We start from the raw sequence: 23,857 nt of genomic DNA, 5'->3' as shown, positions 1-23,857 counted from the left end.
TTCAACCTTGTCATCATTTTCTTTAATCCATAATGTCTATACATGAAATGTATTCAAGCATAAATGCAGATTCACAGTGGGCAGTACTTCAACACACAGAACCCGTTTAGAACACTATCATTTTCCCACATCATCCATGAAACGTCTGGTATCAATCTGATTAATCATGGTCATCCTGCAATTAAGAAACAGAAAGAAAGAAAAAAAAATCCACATTTACACTCTTGTATGCTTACACAGATCTGAGCCAACAGAAGAGAAAAGAAGGAGAGTTTATCTAGTAGAAGAAATACAAAAAAATTGCTGATTGAAAACTGATACTTCAAAGTGATACCGTTGACACCTACACAACACTGCTGACAGGGACCCCAACACCTTTCCACTACTACGCATGCATCAAATCAACCCTCCAAGTCGGCAGTGAAGAGAAGCTGGGATGTCCCCTGCATGGATGACGACGACTTCTGCGCAGTAGAACGCAGATGAGAGGCAAACCGCAAAGCGTGGAGGAGGGGAGGAAAAGGGGAGATGATGTTGAGCCAGCTGCTTTTGTCAGCAAATTATGCCTCCAGGTCCAGTCCCAGACCAACCTTGTGCCCCCCCTGGTTTATGCTCTTGCCTTCTATCAAGGCAGACAGGGTCAGCTTCACACCTACAACACACACACACAGAGTAAATATTTCCATTCATGTCTCCTCCAATAATGAATATCAATACTGATAAACATTGATGATTATGATGATACGGGTATTGGGGCAGGAATCGGACTCCCTGCTGGAGTCTGCACTAGTTGGTCACGGTGAAGTACGTGTAGTTAAAATGGGTATTTACGTAGCGCCTATCCTCAGTCAAAGACCACACTCTAAGTACTTTACAAACACCGAGTCATTTGTACACATGGCTGCCTACCTGGGTAGAGTTCACTGACAAACTGCCTTTTGGCACTCATCATTTGTTTCCGGTGTCATTCAGACAGGTTTCACTCACACACAGACAAGTAACATTTTTAAATGCATGACTGGTATGTATATTTACCAATGTCAGCAGCCATACTTTGCTTTCAAGGGTGTGCATGGAGGATCTTTCACATGTTTGTTTAATCTGCATGCATATGCACACGAATGTGGTTCAGGTACTAGCAGGCCTGCACATATGTTGACCTGGGAGATCGGAAAAATCTCCATCCTTAACCCAACGAGGATCAAAACCAGGAAACTAAAATTCATAGGATTCTGTTGAAACTGGTTCAGGAAAACTTCATATCTGTAAGCTTACAATCAGATAATTTTGCTGCCTAAAGGTGACCACTACACCATTGCAACCAGTGACAAGTTAAAGGACTGCAATGGGCAGGCAAAAAATCCCTTAAATCCCAATAAAAATCAATAAAAAAGAAAAAAAAATATAATAAAATCCAAATGAATGATAGTGATGATAGATGTTCATGTCTTTACACATATCAAACTTTCCTTCATTAAGCAAAACTGCACTGAAATGAAGTTGTTAAAAAAGAAAAAAGAAAGAAAGAAAAAATCACTTACCATCTCGCAATTTCTGAGAGTAGCCAAGGCCAATCTGACTTGAATTGTTTACTTTAGCCTGAAAAAATAAAAGGACATAACAATCATTTCGGCAAAATAAAATACCTGCACTAATTTCTACTATTATCTACTTATTTCAGTCAAGTCATTCCTTGCACCACTTAAAAAAAAAATTCAATTAAGGACAGAAATTGAAATGATGCAAGGCAAAGGCTGTAACAGTAAACACTGTTATTAGATTTACAAAAAAAGAGGATAGTACTGATACCAATCCCTATCAAAAGGGTTTTTCCCCAAAATAATTACATTTAATCATACATTGTGCAGACTCCAGCAGGGTCTGATTCCTGTCCTCCAGGATTAAGGAGGAAGGTGGCAGAATGGTTAAGGCGCTCATCTGCCAATGCAGAGTCTGTGAGGGTTTGTGTTCGAATCCCGCTCTTGCGCTTTCTCCAAAATTTGGAAAATTAAACTGAGTGTCTAGTAATTCGGATGAGATGATAAACCAAGGTCCTGTGTGCAGGACACACTTGGTGCACTGAAAAAGAACCCACTGCGACAAGAGTGTTGTCCTTGGGCAAAATTCTGTAGAAAAAAATCCACTCTGATAGATACACAAACAGGTCAGACTAAGCATGTTGGGTTATGCTGCTGGTCAGACATCTGCCTAGCTGGATTTGTCTGAATGCAGTGAAGCCTCCTTGAGAAATTGAAACCAAAACTCTTGTCCTCCACAAACTGCTACCCCGTTTATTTGGAGAAAAACAAAAGTAGGTGCAGCTAGTAACCCACCCTTCTGTGTCCCTGTGTAGGGCCCTTTTTCCAGCAACCACCTTCCCCCTGCTCCTGTGCTTTTCACACTGCAAAGTTTTTTGCATTTTCTGCCCATCGCTTCACTGTCACTATTTTGTTGAATGTGGTCATGTCTTCCACCATCCCCACACCCCCTTTCCCCTGCTCCCTCCTAAAGACACCCAACCACCATCACCATCTGTGCCACCCTATATGTCCTCTTCAAACATCAGTTGAGATACAAAGAATTATAAGTGTACCTGAAGAATTATACCTATTGTCAGTAGAATGATCATCTTTCTTGGCAATGGCTGATTGCTTACTTTTCTATTTCTGCTATACCACTACTCTAGAAAGTCACTACCAAACTGTATGTTTGTGCATGATGGCATGTGTGCTGTCTGTCCGTCTGTCCATCCTTATGTTTATTTGTATGTATGCATGTGTAAATGTATGTATACACTTACCAAATAATTTTGTCAGCTTATACTGTATATTTGTTTTGACTACAATGTACTGTATGTTTTGAAAGAAAACCTTTGCCAGGGGAAAAAAACAAAAAAAAGAATACCTTTCCTTACCAAAATTAATTTTCAAACAAAACAGGAACAAGCCACTATACATTTTTTTTTTTTTTTAATCTATAGAATTAGAGAATACGCTTCCCAAAACATCCTAATTCCCATCCAACACAACGCAAATGATAGTCAAAACAGTAACTGGTAAATAAATAAATAAATAAAAGAAAGGACACTTAATAGGCTATTTCACGGATATCTAGGGGTAACTTACACTGACTGAAGCATTTTTGTCCAGGGTGTATTTGGCACCCAGAGCAAAGCGGGTGGCATTAGTGCCAGAGGTCCAGGACAGGTTGACAGCCGTTTCCAGATCACTGTTCACACGCTGGTAGATGGAACCAGCAAATTCCTGGCCGTCATTGCTGAATAAGAGAAATGGAGTTCTGAATAAGGGATCTAGGCCAAAGCAAAATGAGCTGTGTGTGCAATACTTACAATATGGGCAGTTGTACAAAAACAAGAGTTCATTTGAATAGCTGCTTGTCATGCTACTCCATGAGGAAAACGTTGAAAAATTTTTAATTGTCAAAACCGCTATAGCATTCCATCCTCTGGAGTGAGTTAAGTATGATCAAGATGTCTACCAATCCTTTTACTTAACTACTTTACCTCCCCTCCAAAAGTGACTGAATAACCCCTCTCTGCAACTGGTTCCGTACTTCATACCTGCCCAAATGATTTCACTGACTTATTTAACAAACCAAACTTAATGAACTTCTACAGAATCTTTAAAAATATACGAATACATGAATTATACGTGCACAAACCACACATATTGCACAACGCACATGCGTGGGTGGGTGGGTGAGAGAGAGAGAGATAGAGAGACAGACAGAGAGACAGAGAGAGAGAGAATGTCATAATAGTACTGTATGCAGCAACCTTTATTATTTCAGATCAGATTCTCATGCTATATTAATCCATGGCACGGTTTTAGATTTTTAATATTTTTTCCCCTGTTACACTAACTGACATACCAGTGTTGCATAGGAACTCACATGCTGGTATGAAGGGTGAAGTCCTTTGTGGTGTAGCCCACAGCAAAGTTGCTTTTAGCCAGCCTGGATTTGGCAGTGTCAAACGCCATCTGGTAACCAGCCAGCCAACCAGTGTACCTGCACAAAAGATGCAGCTATCATGTTAACAATCTCAACTGGCAGTTAGCCAAGACAGTGAAAGCAAAAACTAAAGTTTGCAAAGGTAGAGGCAGGTGGGTCATAGAACAGAATGCATTATATAGCTGAAAGCACAATGACAGTCTGATGAGAAATCTGTTGCAACAGATGTAAAATGGAACATAATGTGAAATAACCACCATTTCAGGTTATTGAAATTGACAATGTACAAATCTTAGATGCAACTCAACTAATTTTCAATAGTAAAAGGTCTTTGGGATGAAAAAAAAAGACAAAAAAATTACCAAAAGAGGGCCCATTCAATATTAGTTCCACTTTATGCTAGCACAACGCATCTACACTAACAACTTTTTGTCAGTTCATCGGAACATGCATGCCCCCTTCTCTCTAAACTGTCAGTAAACTGTCCCATGCATGAACTTCAGGCCAAGGTCAGGTCAACACTCACCCCAACACAGCAGCTCCGTGAACGGTGGGTCCAGCAAAGTCGAAGTCCACGTCAGCGCTGACATTGACATAGTCCTGTTTGTAGCCTGTCTTGATTTTTCCACTCTTTTTTCTGAAGACAGAAAAGAAACTTGCATGAAAAGGAATGCCGCAAATGCCATTATGTCATTCTAGAATAAACTACACCTGCACTATTAAACCGCAAACCCTTCTAGCTTAATTAGGCCAGGATCTTTCAAAACCTGAAATTTTCTCTACCCTCCATCCCTTTTTTGGGGCATATGCTTTTTCTCTCCTGGCACTGTTCTTATTCAAATAAAGAACAAGAGTAATAATAATCACAGCATACAATTCCTGAAAATACAATATACATGATGCTGACTGGACCCTAGTTATGCTAAAACAAGGATTGTTAAAAGATCTATGCAATATGTTTCATAAACACCACAGAAAGCAAAAGTGTACCAACCAACCTACCCTGTCTGAGGGGCAAAAGAAGTGTCAAAGGCCAGCTTGAGGCCTTTTGCCAGCTGGTCCTCGATGGTCACTTCCGTGTTTAGAACGTTATCCGTGTTCCACTTTTCTGTGAAGGTCAGGCCTGTCGTGACAGAATCAGACAGAATTAGTAAGAGGTCTCTTAATTTTCAACTGCCTCTGGCATTCATTCATCTGTCTTGCTTTTTTTTTTTTGGTCAATTGTTGTCAAGCTATCCCAAGGTACCAAAATTTGATTTACAGAATGGTGCTAACACAAATTCTTTAAAATTAAAGTCACAGAAAAATACCAACAAAACATCTTAATATGTTCTTGAGAGACAGATCATACCCAAACAAAATTAAGCTACTTAGTTTTAACAAGTTTATCCCTGATATCAAGGGTGCTGTCATTAAATCATAAACTGAAACTTAGGTAGACCTACAAAATGAAATATCCCCCAAATAATCACTTTTAAATTTCAGTAAGAGAAATGTTATAACAAGGATGAAAACCTGTCAAAAACAAACAAAATAAACAACAACTTGACAACAGACTGAATTCTGTCAATCAAAAACTGAGAAGACAAACAATATTTCAAGGAATGTATTTGTGACAACCTTTGTACCATGAAAAAATAGATCCCGGTACTAAAAATCTACCATCTTCCAAAGGAACCAACCAAGAAACTTGTGGCGAAGAATAACTGACCATATTCAGAACACTTGTACTTGGTCTCCAAGTTGCCGCTGACTTTGCCAGTGTCACTGCTCGAGTTGCCACTGGTAGTGAACTCCACACCACTATCAGTCTTCGTCTTGGCTTCCAGCTTGAAGAATCCATAGTCTGTGAAAAAAACATAACACTGACCCATATAGTAAGACTGCGCTCTTTCGTATCTTTTTTTTTACAAATTACATTTTTCTCTCTTGATTTCTTAAAAGATTTAACTGTTAACAAACCAGTGTAAACAATATCAGTCAACTTGGTTCTGTGCTTTTAATTATCTGTGGCTAAATAATCCTGGATTCAGTTCATACCACACAATTAAAAAAATAAAATGGAAAATTAAAAAAAGTTTCACTCATATCATTCGCCAGTGAAGTCAATGCTTACACAGAATCTTATAGACTGACCTGCAAAAATATTTCTGCCAGCCAGCCAGTACCCCCCACACCCCTAAAACCACCAGCACCTCAAACCCTCACCAACCCATCTCCCTGCTCACCATCTTTTGAGACATTTCCGCTTCAAAATAATTCAACCTTTACAAACCCCATGATCCTTCGACTTATTGGATAGAGCCATTAGACTTAAAAACACATAAATCTGTGTGTGTGTGTGTGTGTGTGTGTGTGTATTCAGAAAGGTTTGCTTCTCTCCTCTACCCCATCTCTGAGCAACACTTAGTCCAGTTTTCAGTCTGCCTCCCCTCACCCTACTTATGCCTATACTCCTCTCCTCCCCTGCACTGGCTCTGTGCTAAGTAGTAAGAGTGTAGCTTCCACTGTTGGTATCTCCGTCAGTATCACTGTCAGTCATGTGGTCACATGTAGTCAAGAGTCTGTTGTGTTCAGTGTCACTGAGTTGAAGCTCCAATTCTTTCTGAGCATAAGCTGAAGCAAGCAATTTTGGTCGTCTAGGTGCACTACCATCGCAGAGCTTGGACTAGGTAACACCATTTAGCTGAACGTGCAAAGAACCATACAAAAAAGCAGCTAGTATCCAAACCAAATCATCAAAATAAAGGATAACCTCATGACGTAGATGGGGCTTTTAGCTCTAATAGAATCTAGGAAGATTGCCCAAGCTAAAGCTTCCAGTGTTTTGCCTTTGGTTAACGAATTCAATACAACCCCCCCCCCCCCACCCCCCCCAAAAAAAAATCTGATATTCAGACTTTATCTTCTACTGTTGTAGCTATGCCAATGAGGACTATCATCGGCCAGGCTGACCGTCAATTTAAACGTAATTCACAAATGTATGTGCATGCATATATATATATATATATATATATATATGTGTGTGTGTGTGTGTGTGTGTATGCATGTATGTATGTATACATACTGTAGCCTTTGGAAAACAGGTCTCTTGCAGCCTTGCCAAGATCTGAATAGCTTGGTGGAGCCATTTTCTGCAACAAAGTTTTCTACACTAAGCAAATGAAAGCTACTGCATCATGGAAAAACAATGTTCATATCAACAGTGTGAAATGGTAAGCAAAGAATATAACTGAACAAAACATACATGCACAGAATGTAATTTGCTAGAGACAAGTAATAATTAATGCTAATAAATGTTGAAAGAAAAGGAATGCAATTGTGCAGTAAATATTTCTATTCATTTGTGGTTTTCTCCCACAATGAACATTCAAATGATTCTGGTCAAACTGGCTCAAGCAAAATACTTCGTGGTTGGAAGCTAAAAGTCAATTCGTTTTCACTGTCCAGGGGCGACCACTTCAAAACTACAACCAATGACGCGTTGACTGACCAGCAGTAGACGGAATGTCACGAACACTGAGAAGGTGAATGTCTAAATCTGCAATTTCATCACTGACACAGAAACAGTACAAATCAAACGACAGTATTGAAAAGCAATGCCAATAATCCACAAAACATGATGAAACATGGAAAATACAATCTGTGGTGTTTTACTTGTGGATTTTACACTGGAATTCATTTCGCCTGATGCGAAGGTGCCCGGCAGAACACACCAGAAGCAGCCGGTCGGTGCCTGTCTACTTGTCCCAACCCGATCAACATGGTGTACGTCACACAGACAGTGTAACCAGACAATAAACCAACCATTATAAATAGTATTCATATAAACAAAAGCTTTAAGTTGAGTGTCAAGCAAATGTCATTGCACACTGCATTTTCCCACGCGAAAATCATGTACCTGTTCTTCTGTCCCGAGTTGCCTCTCACAAGGTCACTGACGCAGCAAGATGTCGGAAGGAAGGTATTACGCATGCGCACAAGTTAATGTAGATTTCATTTTTTGCTTCTGGAAATATTTTACTTTGTTGTGATGATGAGGTGTTTTTCTTTCAATAAGAAACGAAAAGCTATCAATATGAAAACAATATAATTCAAGACTTTCTTCTGTCGCTTTTGTAAAAGGAGACTGCTTCCGGGTGACGAAAGCAGACGCGAGAACTTTAATGGGTGCGCTTGATTAGAAACGTTCTGTTTTGGCGGCTTCATTCCGAAGTTGGGAAACAATTGTTAATATCACTGAGTCGGGGCAGAGAGGAAACCCAAGCCCTCTATTTCCTACGACCGCCAGAAATGGAGACTGTTGGTGTTGCGCCGTTCAGCAGTGCAGCTTGCTTACGACCAAACTGTGGGTTCAGGACCAGTGAGAATGATCAGTAGTGACGATGACAATTGATGACAGTGACTCGGACAGTGAAAGTGACAGTGACAAACACACACACACACACGCGCGCGCGCGCGCGCGCACCGTAACACAAACTGAACGCTACAGTGTAAGAATCATAAGTGCGTTAGATTGAAAAATATACAAACGAGAGAGAGAGAGAGAGAGAGAGAGAGAGAGAGAGAGAGAGAGAGAGAGAGAGAACAAGACAAGGCAAGACAAGACAAGATAAAATTCTTTATTTTCGAGGATAATAGATAACTCAGTTGCACTGGCGCGCTTTTTTTTCATCCAGTCCCCGCCCTCAGTGAAACAGGGGCTACACCACACAATGCAACATTATATACGCAATACATAATGCTACTTAAGGTCATAGTATGCGAACACAATACTACACAAACTGAGGCATAAGCATGGTAATAATAACACACACACACACACACACACACACACACACACACACACACACACACACACACACACACACACACACATTCTCTCTCTGTGTGTGTCTCTCTCTGTGTTTCTATCTGATCTTCTCTCTCTCTCTCTCTCTCTCTCTCTCTCTCTCTCTCTCTCTCTCTCAGGCACACGCACACTTACACACACATAAGCATACATCAAGTTGTGTATGTTAAGGCAAATATTATGTGAATACTCAGTCAAACAGTAAGTCTAATAAAAAAAATAAAAAAAATACACGTAGCAATAACGGGGAAGGGGGTGGGGGGATGCTCATTGCCAAAGGAAGCATAATTCAACATATAAAATAGTATGAAAATAAAAAAAATATCACAGGAAAAACGAGAGACAGACAGACAGACAGAGAGCCATATTGGATTATGATCAAGAATAACTTGATAATGGTGATTATGTCAAAAGGATATGTATTGGTTTTAGACTATGTGTTGCAGTTGTAGGTGCTTTAGGCTTGTGTTGACAATATCTCGGACTCATTCAGGCCCAAGAGACACACGTCGGCCGATAAACGTTCAAATACCGTTCAAGATGATGACGCAGTACTGATCGAGCACACGCAATACACGTTAAACGCCGGAACGCTTTTCTGTCGTCTGCTAGGATCTCAACCACCAACATGTACGTGAGTCATGACGGTCGGAATTGTTTTGCATACATGTGTCGTGGGTCCTGTTTAGAAAGCTGAAATAAACACATCGATAGAAGTAAGCAAGAAGCAAGCTTACTCTTTTTTTTTTTTTTTTTTTTTTTTTTTTTTACTGTTATTCACCACCGCCCATCATATATTGATAACGTAAAATGAAAAATAAAAGTAAGCTTATTTACTTTCGTTACTTCGAGCCCCGGAAGCTGATTGCGGTCTCTGACCTCAAAGCAAGCACACGGTTGCGTCTTTCCCATCAGTTGTAGATCTCGTTGAGGCAACATGACAGTTCTCAAGCGTTCATCCGAAATACAGTGATAAACTCTGAAAGGTTTGTTTGTTACAGTTTATGAATATTATCATTCATTAGTATAAGGCTGGACGCGACAAACTGCAAAACCAGGGTGTAAGCATAAATTGATTGGTAAAGATGCCAGTGTGAGTGTTCGTTTATAATATCAGTGACTGATTGATAATGAAACTAGCTGTAGGGACCTTCGTACATGTTAGACGGCAGATTGATGAATGCCACTGTGTTGTTTTACAGTGTGCTGTGCTGTATTCACTCTCATGTCCCATTAGAAGTTCTTCTTTTGCTTCTTTCTTTAAACATCATCACTAAGATTGTAGGGAATGATAACTTTTGCAACCTTTTGACCCACATAATATATCGAACAAAGTTCAGCTTAACATTCGCAGGCCATGTGATGAACTTTGAAATGAAGTTACAGTCCGGAGATATGACTCGCTTTTTGTTGTTGTTTTAGTGACCGACAATCTTTGACACAAGACCGGACAGCAACGTTATCGATCAAAAGGTTTGTGTAATTAGAACGAATTACAGATAATTAAACACTAATTAGTGAATGAAGCCACATGTTTCAAGTTTTTTTCAGTGCAGTCCGAAATTCTCTTACTGTCTTAGTCAGACTCAGAGGAATGCATTTAAACTGATTTCATTTAGAGAGATCGACATCACTGTGTGTGTGCGTGTGTGTTTGCGTGCGTGTGTGTGTGTGTGTGTGTGTGTGTGTGTGTTCATTACCCACAGCAAGACTGTTCTTCCTTTCCAGAATTTGACAGACTACACATTCAGTTTCAAATTGACTTCAAGATTTCCAGGTAAACAAAACAGGATGGATGCATGCAACTGCTAAAATGAATTTATTACTGTTATAATTCTTTAACTGGAAGGGAAAACATTGCTTTATATATATATATATATATATATATATATATATGTGTGTGTGTGTAAAGGATGAATGCATGCAGTAAACAATGTGAATCAGTGCTATAGTACATAGATATGAGTACATGTGTGTGTGTGTGTCTGTGTGAGAAAGAGAGAGAGGGAGCATCGGTTGGCATTTCCAAAGGGTACATGATGTCAATGCAAAAGAATGGTTGGAGACTGTATGAGTGGGACATTTCTTGTCATCCCCTTCATGATTATGCAATAAGATGGGTGAGAGGAAAAAGATCAAGGCCATCACTTGACGAAATATAACTCTTAATACTTATGATTTTATTTTAAAGCATTTGCTATGACTATGAAGCACAATAAAGCTTATGTCAGATTACATGCTTTCTTCCTAAAATGTGATGCATGGACTTGCTATGATCAGTGTATGATCTCTATTGAATTTACACACTACTTATTTTTCAGTGATTGCTTATTTTGTGATTTTCAACAGTTTTCATTAGTGTTTCCTATATCCTCATTATGGTGTGTGTGTGTCTGTGTGTCAGTATGAGTCATTGAGTGTGTGTGAGCTTGTGCATGTCTGTGTAAAACTGTGTGTGAATTTGTATACATGTGTCAGGAAGCTCTGTCAGAAACCTTTCACCATTATGTTTTTAATCCTTATCATTATATCTTATGCTTTTTTTTCTTTTTTTTCTTTTTTTGGTTTTTGTTTTGTTTTGTTTTGATTTTATGCTAATTTTTTTTTCTTGTCACTTTAGCAACAATGGCAGAAGGTGGAGAAGTATTCCTCAGCAAATGGAGCTGTGATGATGTAGCAAACTGGCTGAGTCAAGAAGGATTTGGGGACTACAGCGAATTGCTGTGTTCACAGCACAGGATAGATGGACCTGCTCTTCTCACGCTTTCTGAAGATGACCTCAAGCAGCCTCCGATCAGAATGACCGTTCTGGGAGACATCAAACATATCATGAGCAAGGTCCAGCATCTGCGCGTGAATGACCCAGACTATGAACCCGACATTTTGCACAATGGCATTGACGTGATGAAGATGATTCAGAAGTCACAGAGCATTCATAGTAGGTTTCCGGATCCAGTCCCATCACCGTCTGAGGCAAGAACTTTGGCGTCTAGTTCTGTACAGCATGCATCAACCAGTTCAAGAGGGAGGCCGCGGTATGAGACCCGCATTTCCCAGGAAAGCAGATCTTTGGATCCAGAACCGATGAAAACATTGCTGAGCTTTGTCTATGTGTTTGCTGTGTTTCTGCTGACAGCATTTGTGATGGTGATTGTGCACGACCGTGTTCCAGACATGCAAAAGTATCCTCCACTTCCTGATATATTTTTGGATAACATGCCTTATGTACCATGGGCGTTTGAAGCCTGCGAGCTGGTGGGCCTGATCCTGAGCTGTATCTGGTTTGGTGTCCTCATCTTCCATAAACATAGGTCAGTATGATGACAAGAGAGAGAGTTTCTGGGGAATGGGGTTGGGTGGAAGGATGGGGTGGTGGTACTTGAAACTTGTTTATGAACCCAGTCTCCCCTCCTAAAAGTGTCAAGGAATAGAGCTCTGAATTTATTCTTTATTAGTTTATAGATTTATGCATGAATCTCTTTCAGTAGTTTTGATCGCAGGTGTGTGTACATATATATATATATATATATATATATATATATATATATATATATATATATATTTAAAAAAAAGAAAATTAGGGTTTTGTTTTCATCCTTTTTCTTGATCATTTTACAAATCAAAGGTATATTTCATTGAAATAATATCATTATTACAGATACATACAGATAATGGCATTCATCAAAATAATAATAGTAATAATAATGATAATGATAATAATAATATTTTTAAATGATGATGATGATTATGATAAAGCATTATGAGTAATGAGGATAATGATGATACAAGTAGTAATAATGATAGTGATAACTGTGATGATAATGATGATGGTGACAGGAAGCAGAAGGAAGATGATATTGAAAATCACAATGATAATAGTAGTACTAATAATGATTATCATGGTAACAACAAACGTGGTTGCTGTGCAGGTTCATCTTGCTGAGAAGGATGTTCTCCCTGCTTGGGACCATCTTCTTGCTGCGCTGTGTCACCATGCTCATCACCTCCATGTCAGTCCCTGGCCGACACCTGCACTGTGTGGGAAAGGTCAGTTTCACTTTCAGTTTCTCATGGAGGCGTCACTGCGTTCAGACAAATCCATGTGTATATACACCACATCTATGAGGCAGATGCCTGACCAGCAGCATAACCCAACACACTCAGTTGAGGCCTTGAGTGCATACTTATACATTTGTATACCTATCAGTATAGGATTTTTCTATAGGATTTTGCCAGAGGACAACACTCTCGTTGACATGGGTTCTTTTTCAGTGCGGCAAGTGTGTGCTGCATACGGGACTTTGGTTTTTCATCTCATCTGAATGACTAGACGCTCAGTTTGATTTTCCAGTCAAACTTGGGAGAAAGAGCAGGAGTGGGTTTTGAACACACACCCTCACAGACTCTCTGTATTTGCAGCTGAGCATCAGAATATACAGAATGTGACACGCACACTCAGACCTTGCAACTGATAATTTTGATTGATGGCATGGAATTCATACAAATCAAGAAACTAAACTGAAGAAAGGACCGTACCAATAATTTTCACCATTTTGTCCATGCCTGGAACCAAATTTTGGGGAGATTAGGCTGGTTTTTCAGTATCCATTTAACTGCGCTTCCTTATTCAAACTGCTATATCACAATTCTAAAGAGGGGTTTGTTCCAATAGCAATAATCCTCACCATTTATATCTGTCACTGGAACAGACTTTGCAGGAGATTAGATAGTTAAGTTGTTGTTGTTGGTGGTGGTGGTTGTGTTGTGTGTGTGTGTGTGTGTGTGTGTGTGTGTGTGTGAGGAATTATCTTACAATTACATTGTGGGGAAACAAAGAAGTATAATTTGATACATTTGCCAACAAAATCTTTGTTTTTTTCAGGGCCGTTTTTATGCTTTACCTTTTTTCAGAATGGAAGAAAGGTGCTATGACGGTATCATTGTGAATCAACAGACTAATTTATTATTATAAAAGTCCTTAGAAATGATAAAAGATTAGAAAAAAAAGAAGTTTGTGTTCATCACAATAGGCAGTACAGATATCGTACCATTTAAGTTTCAGTCCTTTTTTTTTTCGCAGACTGATCATGCGTGAAGTCCTAACCACAATGACTCTGTGCCCCTCATTGTCAGGTGTATGGAAACATGTGGTCCCGCATGGGGCGCACACTGGAGATTTGGCGGGGCCTGGGCATGACCCTGCAGGGGGTGAAGAGCTGTGGGGACTACATGTTCAGCGGCCACACCTCCATCATCACCATCCTCAACTTCTTCATCACCGAGTGTGAGTTCGCTTACATTACAGTAGAGACAAATTAATTTGCCAGGATTGTGGCCACACCACATCATCACCATCCTCAGCTTCCTCATCACCGAGTGTGAGTTCACTTACTATGTAGAAAAATTAACTTGCCAGGATTGCTGTCTAAACCAGCTACTATAGCGAAGTTGCTAATGTCGCAGTCTGACAACTGGGAGAACGCTGGTTGGATCCCCATGAGAAGTTGATCTTTTTCTGCCTGTGGTCAGCTACCCAAAGCTGAGCGTGCAGCGTGGGCTCAGACTTGGACCACACAGTCGAGGGTCATCCACTTGACAGATGCATGGTCGGGAGTGTTGCTCAAATGTCCTGACCAACACAGCAGATGCCTGTATCTCACAGCTTGGTTGATGCTGGGATATATGAGAGTACAGTCTAGCTAAGTAATCCAAGACCTAAGTGGACCAATGCAGCAGCATCTTCATCATTGTTCTTCGTCATCAAACTATATAGTATATAGAAAACAAAATGTCCCATACTGTGGGACACAGCACAAAGGATTGCAGTGTAAAGTAACTTTGTATGGATTTCTGTCTACAATAACTCTGTGTTCTGTAATGTTGTCATGATCATTGCTTATATAACACAGTTTGACATAAGCTTACAGTGGGGCTTACAGCAAACTGATAGTTCTATTATCAATGGTTTCTCCACTGCAGTGGGAAGGCATTTACAGCTTCATCTTTTGTGAAGGACTATGACTCTAAAACTAGAAGACCAGATGGCACTGGCTCTTAGTGCTGCAACCATGGGGGATTGTTAGCTTTTGTGAACTATCCCAGTCCTAAAACCCTGTTGGCCAAGAGAGTGGGATGTAAGACATTCTCCGCTATAATCAAATTCAAGCCCAGGTAGCTGGGACAGCAGCTGCCTTCTCTGCTGTTCGGTGGTCATAGTCGGACATGACTGACTATCATACATTATCATTGCAATTCTTCATTCACATTGGGAAATAATTGTGCTGAAAGCAACTCGGGTGCAGTTTCAGTTTCAGTTTCTTAAGGAGGTGTCACTGCATTCGGACAAATCCATATATGCTACATCACATCTGCTAGGCAGATGCCTGACCAGCAGCATAACCTAACATCCTTAGTCAGGCCTTGAGTACATGCCTGTATGTTTCTGTACCTATCAAAGTGGATTTCTTCTGCAGAATTTTGCCAGAGGACAACACTTGTTGCCATGGGTTCTTTTTCAGTGCACCAATTAAATACAAAAATGAAAAACTTACATGCTCAGCCCTTTACAGTCAGCCAACCAAACACTTAAGCACAGATTTATATACACACACATAATGTGCTATACTCCTGTTGGAACTGTCACATTGTGAAGCACTGGGAGCAAAACTGATAAGCTGTAGTATAAAGGGTGGAGATTTTTCCTGTCTCCCAGGTCAACATATGCTCAGACCTTCTTGTGCCTGAACCCCTTTTATGTGTATATGCACACAGAGGATCAAATACGCACATAGAATATCCTGTATTACATGTCAACGCTTAGTGAGTTATAAAAACAAGAACATACCCAACATGCACACCCCCGAAAACAGAGTATGGCTGCCTATATGGCAGGGTAGATAAACAGAATGGTTGTACATATAAAGTGATAGGTGTCTATGAATGTATGTGTGCCTGACTGAAACCTGATTGGATGACACAGGAAACGAATGAATGAATAGTCAGCTCTACCCAGGTAGGCAACCCGTCGTGCAAATGACTCGTGTGTTTGTTAAGCACTTAGAGCTTGGTCTCCAACCGAGGATAATCACCATATAAGTATCCATATCATGATGATAAATCAATATCATTATATGGTCAGTATGCATTGTGTGGAGTAGGTGTGGGTTTGTGGGTTGGAGTTGGAGCAGGAGGATTTGTGCGTGCAGGTATATTCGTGTGTTTTTAGTATGCATATGTCATAGTATTTTTCATTGTGAATGCTCAGGGCTTTTGTATCATTAGATTGGGCGTACCAAATGTTCTTTTATTATTATCATCATCATTATTATTATGCAGACACCCCCGCACTGGACATGTACTACCTGCACCTGATGTCGTGGGTGATCAACAAATGACTCTGTGATTCCTTTTTTGTAAAGTGGTTAGAGCTTGGTCTCTGACTGAAAATAGGCACTACATAAGTATCCACATCATCATCATCATCATCATCATCATTAACCAATATTGTTATGATCAATGTGCAGACACCCCAGCGCTGGACATGTACTACCTGCATCTAGCATCGTGGGTGCTCAACATCTTCGGCATCTTCTTCATCCTGGCCGCCCACGAGCACTACTCCATCGACGTGTTCATCGCCTTCTACCTCACCTCCCGCCTCTTCATGTACTACCACACGCTGGCCAACAACCGCTCCCTCATGCAGCAGGACGCTCAGCGCACGCGCATCTGGTTCCCCATGTTCTCCTTCTTTGAGTCTCGCTGTGACGGGGTTGTGCCCAACGAGTATGAGTGGCCTTTCAAGATCCCCCGGCGTCTCAAAGACATCATGTCCGGGGATGTCTTCAGGACGTCACCAAAGCGCAAAGAGAAGTGAAGAAGGAAAAAAAAAAGAAAAAAGAAAGAATGATGTGAATGATTCAGTGTTTTTGTGTGAAATGATGTGAATGGGAAAATTACTTATTTATTTATTTTTCACTTTATGATTATTTGCATTCTTCAAGTTCTTCAGCATATTTGTTTCCTTGGGTTTTTTTTTTTTTTTGTTTTGTTTTTTTTGGTTTAGTTTTTTCTTTTTTCTTTTTTTGCTTGCTTTTGCTCTTGCTGGTCAAAGCGAACTTTTGCTTCCAATTTATGGTTTGCATAACTGTGTTTTCTTTATAAATTTGTCAGTGATGATGTGTATGTTACACAGATTGCCCTTAAGTTCAATGTTTTATTTCATGAATGGTATTGCTCTGCACACCAATCTATGCAAAGGGTAAGAGATACATGATGTGTAAGGAAATTATTCAGTGTTCATCCTTCATGTTTAGCTATGAGTATGAACAAAAATACAGTATGCAGACTATACAGTTTCAGTTTTATACACCAAACTAGAACTAAAAAAATAACATCTGTTCTTACAAAGTAACTTTGTAAGAACAGATGTTATTTAACTGATGAACGTAGCATTACTTAATGAAGTTTTCATGTTTAATGTTGATTGTTATGTCATCAGTAATTAACGCATCTCTAGATATATTTCTGTAATTGTTCAGCTTTCGTTTGGCATGGGCTTTTTTGTGCTTTTTTTATGCTGTGAATTCAGTCTTTCATTTGTGACATGCTGACCTCTTACTTCTTTTTTTTTTTTTTTTTTATTTTTTTTTTATGTCTCATGTTTGTATTTGTGTTCATGCGGTTTTGTTTTAAGTGTTTTTCCTTTTTGTATCAAAGGGTTTGTTAAAATCCATGACAGAGCTTCTGAAAGCTGAGAGATACTCAAAACATTACTATTACTCAAGGGTTGGGTTGAAATCTTGGAATGGCCTGGTCTTCAGTCTGTTTTTCTTTCTTTTTTTTTCTTTTTTAAAGATTGCACCACACATAGAAAGTATATATTATGTGTGTATGAACACATACATAAGAGAAAAGGAGAGCAAGATGATAGTGGCTCAGTCTACAGTTACCAGAAAGTAGCATGGCAAGTGATAGCAGTAGTGATAATACCATATTATTCAATATGAGCAACAGAAGCAAAAATGACAAAACGAAAGACAGCAAAGAATTTGATTGAGATGAACAATTAATGGAGTTATATAAATTCATGAAGTTGTTAGAAAGAGGAGGGAAAGTTTTGAGATTAGAAATATGTAACTTTTATTTTAAGAGCTTCTTTACTTTAACTTTTGTGATATATATATATATATATATATATATATATATATATATATATCTGTATATACATTGTTTTAATTCTACATTATAAGAATAAAATTCTACTATCATTTAAGGATTTTTTTTTCCACAATAGAGAATTTGATTTTAGTAAGGTAACATAAGCTTCTTCATTTCTGCTACAGGACAATACCAACAGTGAATCTGTTTGCCACAATTTTTTTTTGTTGATAGAAAGACAGGTCTGGAACGACTGGATTATCCATTTTATCAGTAAATTCATTTTCAGTGTTCTTGGTGACTATCGATTATAACTGTGTGAAAATATTGGCTGGAATGATGATTATACCTGCTATTGTTTGTTCAGGTGTCTGTGAAGAGTAAGTACCGAATTATTCTGCGCTTTTTTTTTTTTTTTTTTTTTTTTTTTTGCTTTTTTCCTTTCTTTTTTTTTGTTTGTTTTTGTTTTTTGCCTTTTAAAAATTCTGTTGCATCATGTTTCAATAGACATTGCAGGTTATGTCTGACTGTTCTGAAGGATTTTTGGTGTTCTACCAAGTTCTTTCAGATGTCCATCTGACGGTCATTAATTGTAGAAGGAGGGAGGTTAAGATTAGGAATGGCAGAAGGATGTTGAGCTTAATTGTTTCACTTCTTGCTTTTTATTTTGTATCTGAGCCACTGTCAGAATGATCATGAGTGTGAGCGGTGGTGGAATTCTGTCAGATGTGGGGCAGAAAGCCCGGACAAATTTCACTGACCATCTTAAACATATCTCGTCTGTTGCCTCATTTCACACCCTAAACTTTTACTGAATTATCAGCCAGCCAAGCGTACAACAAACCATTATGCCTTGAGAAACTTTTGTGTTTTGATGTGGTCATTTAGATGTTTGAGCTTTTTGTCGAAAACACCATATCTGTGTGACTCTAACTTGTGTCTTTCACTGTGCCTCAGGCTGCTGCCTCCTCTTCCTCCTCCTCCTCTTCCTCCTCCTCCTCCCCCCTCCCCCTCCTTCTTCTTATTCTTCTTCTTCTTCTCTAGGTGGACATATCATCAGTATTTTGACATTGCTATGTTTCAGAGGATATCAACAGTTTCTTCTCGATGCTGACGTGTGGACAAGGAGTTTGGCAAACTTCTCATCTCATTTTCTTTTTCATTTTCAGCATACTGTTGCACTATTCTGACAGCATTGTCTGATGGTTTTATTTGAAAATCTGCTAGTTAAGATTTTTTTTTTTTTTAATAATTTTTTTAAAGGGAGGAAATGATGCTCTGTTGTGTTTTGCAGAGGTGGTTCTGATTTGTGCACCAACATCCTAATGATGTTTTTCTTTTGAAATTGTATGTATGTATAGCATATGATGTCTTGCTTTTTGTTTGTTCTCATTTATTGATTGGCAGTCCTTTTTCACTGGTGGTATGTGGGCAAGCTCAATTCTACAAAACTGCATTTTGTTGTGGCTGTCTTGCCACATACTCTTTCCCTCTGTAGTTTTCATCTGTTTGTAAGTTTAATTCAGAATTCACCTGCATGTGAATATCTGGTGTGAACAGCACTCCGGTTTGTCATGCACAATATTCAGCATTATATAGATACAGGTATCATTGTCTTCATCATAATATTAGAAAAGAAGATGATAAGTAGTAGTAGTGGTGGTGGTAGTAGTAGTAGTAATAATAATGGTAGTGGTGGTGGTGGTGGTGGTAGAAGTAGTAATAGTGATACTGGTAGCTACTGCTACTACTGCTGCTGCTGGTGTTGCTGCTGCTGCTGCTACTACTACTACTTTTATCATCATCATCATCATCATCATTAGTAGTAGTAGTAGTAGTATTATATTATTGTTGTTGTTGTTGCTGTCACTACAACTACTACTACTATTACTACTACTAAAATGTAAGTCATAATTGCATACATGGGTGAATGAATGAGTATACCATTTTGATGTTAACAAGGGCATGAACGTGCACTAGAGCATACAGTAGACTGTGTTCATTTAAAAAAAACCCACAGCAACAAAAAACGTCTAGAACTGAATGTTGGTCATCACCAGTTTCTTCATGAGTTTCTGTTTACTTGGCATGTTCACTCCCCTGTTTATTTTTATTTTTATTTTTTAGCTATTTACTGCTTCAGGTAGACATTATGGTGGCATTAAAATATTTTCCCTTGAAGTTGTCATCAGAAAGTATTAGGTTCTGTTACTTTGTCCTAGAAGACTATGACAGTGACAGAGTGTTCATTTGGTTTTGTGAGACATTTAGGAGCCAGAGTAGCTCAAATTGTGGAATGTAATGTGTTCATGGTTTGGTGCTTTAAGAACAAAATGGACTGAAAAATATGGATTTGTGTCTTGAAATGTGTCCAGATATTTCTGAGTGATGTTAGGTTGATGTGGAAGGAAATTTCTATGATGCTGTAATGAAATTTGCGTTTGCGTGTGAGGAAAGAATGCACTTTATTGATTTTGTCTCTGCTGTTATTATTTGTGCTTGGTTTGTGCACATGCACATATTATAACAGAGTGGCATCACAACAGCAAGTGTGAGTGGTGGGTATGCTTCAGACTTGCAGTGAACACATGTGATGATGTGAGTTTGAAAGCTGATTATTCTCATCGCTCTCTCGTCCCAGCTCTGCACACACACACACACACACACACACACACACACAAAGTGGTTATAGAATAAATGCGTCTCAGTTCCTTACACGTTGTAGCCAAGTAGATTGTATGACCGAACTAGAGTGTTGTTAGATTTACTGATGATTAGTTTCTCAGTGTGAGAATAGGGAGGTGTATCGGCAGTATCGGTTAACCGATGTGTACGTGTACAGGTCTACTTATTTTTGTTGTCCAGATTCTACAGGAACAAAATTTACAGTTTTTCAGCCCTGATATAACCCTGAGTGGTCTGCTTGGTTCAAAGCAACAAAGGAAGTGAGAAAGAAAGGATTTCTTATTATTGTGCTGTGGTTTTCTCACTGTTGATGCAAGTCGAAACAGTACCATTGATCAATTTGTGGCTTTTTATGATACAGCTTTTATTTTTTGTGTGATGATTTCCTCTGTGCCATCATGGAAGTATTGAAAAACAGAGAGTGTCATTGTTTTTTCGTTTTACTGCCTGGAAAAATTTTTGTAAAACCTTCACCAAGTCTTTTTGGGTGATCAAAGAAATTTCACTACTTTGAATTTGTGTGTGTATGTGCATGTGTGTGTATGTGCATGTGTGTGTGTGTGTGTGTGCCTGCATGGGCATGCGTGTGTGCTTTCTTGCATGCACCCCTTTAAAAAAACACAAAAACTTTTTTCCATGGAGTTTTATTAATGTTTATGAAACACAAAGGTTGGTGTACACTATTCAATCTGATATATCCTTTCATTTGTGCTTTGTTTCACCTGGTATTCATTGGTTTGTTTTAATTTAGATTTTGTCAGTGTTGGTGGCAGGAAAGTTTTCTTTTTCTTTCTTTTTTTCGTTTGTTGATATTCTAACAAACCTGTGTACTTTGTTAATTTGTAGATGGAAAGCAGTTGCTATTTTTACTTTGTTTTAGCTATTGAGAATACTATTCTTGGCTAAACAATCAATAGAAAATCACTTCTGTTAACACAGTATTATCCCTTTTTCTTTCTGGACATGTGTTCTGTGCATGTGTGTGTGTGTGTGTGTGTGTGTGTTAGGGATGATTTATTGTAATTGATATATTGTTAATTTAAAGCAGTTATTTGGGCATTATTGAATTTGATAAGTAATCAAAAACCAACACATGCTGGAATTACATATAAACTTTAATATGTACTTGGAAATCATAAATATTCAAGCTAGAATTATGTACCAGCTGACTAACATTAACGTGGAAATACTTTTTCCCCCATTTAATTTTTTTGAATGCTTCAAAACACTATTTACTGACACATTTACAGTGTTAGATTCAAAGTCTTGACATTCAAATTTCTTGATGAAGTTTCTGGAATAGTTTCTTCCTATCACCACTGCAACAAGTATGAAGTTACTTAAGGAGTTTAAAGAGAGTGAAGTTGATGAAAGGCTGACATGACATTCACTTTGTTTTTAGGTATCACTAACAAACAACAACAACCAAAAAAAATAAAAAGTTGAAGTTTGATGCATGTTTTCGGGAAGAGCCATCCATGAATGTTGACAGTGTTATTTAATGTGACTGTTAAGAATCTGATTTTTTTTTTGTGCAAAATGCCCTGCTTTTTTAAATTTTAATTCAATGATATTGTGTATTTGTTTGCTTATTTACAATGCAAAACACATGTAAACCCCAGAGTATTTTTAGATACTAGACAAAAAGTATCCATATCTGGTTATTTTGAATACACTGTTTGTTATTTATTTAAGAATGTCGTTTGTTTTTTAATTACAAACCAAGACATAGATTTTAGAGCACTTTCAGGTTCTCTGTCTATAAATATAGTATCCATATCTGATTATTCATGAATAAATACTATTCATATAGTATCCATATCTGATTGATTTTGTTTCCCTTCTACATGTAGAGCTAATAGATTCTTTCACCATTTTCTTACAGTATTCTGTTTTCTCCCAGTATTTTAATTTTGGAAGGATGTTAAGTTTTTGTTGTACTTACAGTCATTTTGCATTATTTCAGACTTTTAAATTGACGTTGTTCATCTGATGAACTAGAACCAGGTAAAAGCTGAAAAGGGTAAAAAGTTGCATTTTTAATTCCTCTGGCATAAGCAGTCATCTCATGACATTGAGACTGAGGTGTGTGACTCTTGTTGCCAGAATGAGAACGAATTATTTGATTCTTTCTGTAATGGACTGCAAGGGATTTAGACTTTTCTACTCTTGTGTTTGACAAGAGATGGGAGAAATAATTTGTTGTTGTTGTTGTTCTGAAGTGTGTGCATTGCTTTGCATGGGCATTATGGGGATGAAGATAGTGAGATTTGTGAAAAAGGGCGAGAGACAATTGAAATGTGACTGGCTGATCTGAGTCATGTGTTTGTGGTTACCATCTACCCACCCCCCTCTCCCCCCACACTACCCCATCCAAAAATATAGTGAGAGAGAAAACTAAGATTAGAATAAACCAAAATGCTTGTTGTCACAAATTCTTGCTTGTATGTATCACATTGTGTGTGTATCACATTGTGTGTGTGTGTGTGTGTGTGTGTGTGTTTGAGAGTAAAGTCAAGCACTAATTATGGTTATGAAAAAGAGTTTAGTTATTTGAAGCCTCAGTTGAGAGGTATTTAATTAATCAACAGTTCTCTCATACTTTCTTTTTCTTTTTTTCATTTATTTGTCAGTTGTTGTTTTTTTTCAACTTATTATAAAAAAAAGAAGAAAAAAACACGAAAAAAAAACCAACCAACAAAAAACAAAAAAACAGCAAAAGGGAACATGCCCATAAACACTTTTTTTTTCTTTTCAACTGAAAATTTTCAATGATAAAGGAAATATACCTTGTGTTGAGAATTCATCCCATGAAGTCAAATTGATATCAAGCAGTTTCACAAGAAACTGCCATCAAGAGATGCATGTACAGACTGACAGGCCAATAACATATGCACACTTAAAGGTATGATTTAATCTTATTTCATATGCAACTCATGAATTTCAGTAGTTGTTGTTTAACTTAGGGCATAATGTGTTTAAAGAAGTTGTAGTACATACTGAAAATGATGCATTTTAACAAAGTGTATATATAGGTAACCATTTTCCAACGAGGAGTCCAGTAATAATTCGTTTGAAGTTGATAATTTATAGATATGTCCATAGGATTTTGAAAAAAAAATTGCAGCAGGTTAAATGATGATAGTGAAGTGAAAGATAAGATTATTTGTGTATATCATTCGTTGTTAC

General features: G+C 38.3%; 2 protein-coding genes across 2 annotated transcripts; one reads left to right on the top strand and one right to left on the bottom strand.

Annotated features, from left to right (window-relative positions):
- On the bottom strand, positions 1-7,964 carry LOC143292565 (non-selective voltage-gated ion channel VDAC2-like). The gene is made up of 9 exons (XM_076602980.1): positions 7,874-7,964; positions 7,040-7,106; positions 5,684-5,818; positions 4,975-5,095; positions 4,499-4,609; positions 3,913-4,029; positions 3,126-3,276; positions 1,542-1,599; positions 1-652 (listed from the first exon to the last, which is right to left on the bottom strand). The coding sequence occupies exons 2-9, from the start codon at positions 7,101-7,103 to the stop codon at positions 561-563; spliced, it is 849 nt and encodes a 282-aa protein (XP_076459095.1). The 5' UTR covers positions 7,104-7,106; positions 7,874-7,964; the 3' UTR covers positions 1-560.
- Positions 7,965-10,218: 2,254 nt separating this feature from the next.
- On the top strand, positions 10,219-16,770 carry LOC143292186 (sphingomyelin synthase-related protein 1-like). Its single transcript, XM_076602369.1, has 5 exons — positions 10,219-10,297; positions 11,445-12,135; positions 12,754-12,871; positions 13,958-14,108; positions 16,348-16,770. The coding sequence occupies exons 2-5, from the start codon at positions 11,450-11,452 to the stop codon at positions 16,698-16,700; spliced, it is 1,308 nt and encodes a 435-aa protein (XP_076458484.1). The 5' UTR covers positions 10,219-10,297; positions 11,445-11,449; the 3' UTR covers positions 16,701-16,770.
- Positions 16,771-23,857: the final 7,087 nt, after the last annotated feature.

This window comes from Babylonia areolata, chromosome 18, assembly GCF_041734735.1.
Source record: "Babylonia areolata isolate BAREFJ2019XMU chromosome 18, ASM4173473v1, whole genome shotgun sequence".
Taxonomy (NCBI): Eukaryota; Metazoa; Mollusca; class Gastropoda; order Neogastropoda; family Buccinidae; genus Babylonia; species Babylonia areolata.
Note: the sequence above shows the minus strand (reverse complement) of the source record. Positions and strands in the feature narration are given on the sequence as shown.

What these genes read in the sequence shown, in the direction of transcription:
- LOC143292186 (XM_076602369.1), top strand. Translation starts at nt 11,450, where the DNA reads ATGGCAGAAGGTGGAGAAGTATTCCTCAGCAAATGGAGCTGTGATGAT. An exon ending in CTCATCTTCCATAAACATAG is followed by an intron (nt 12,136 to 12,753) that starts GTCAGTATGATG and finishes GTTGCTGTGCAG; the next exon opens with GTTCATCTTGCTGAGAAGGA. An exon ending in ACCTGCACTGTGTGGGAAAG is followed by an intron (nt 12,872 to 13,957) that starts GTCAGTTTCACT and finishes CCTCATTGTCAG; the next exon opens with GTGTATGGAAACATGTGGTC.
- LOC143292565 (XM_076602980.1), bottom strand. Translation starts at nt 7,103, where the DNA reads ATGGCTCCACCAAGCTATTCAGATCTTGGCAAGGCTGCAAGAGACCTG. An exon ending in GTACAAGTGTTCTGAATATG is followed by an intron (nt 5,096 to 5,683) that starts GTCAGTTATTCT and finishes CTGTCACGACAG; the next exon opens with GCCTGACCTTCACAGAAAAG. An exon ending in CACGGAGCTGCTGTGTTGGG is followed by an intron (nt 4,030 to 4,498) that starts GTGAGTGTTGAC and finishes TCTTTTGTGCAG; the next exon opens with GTACACTGGTTGGCTGGCTG.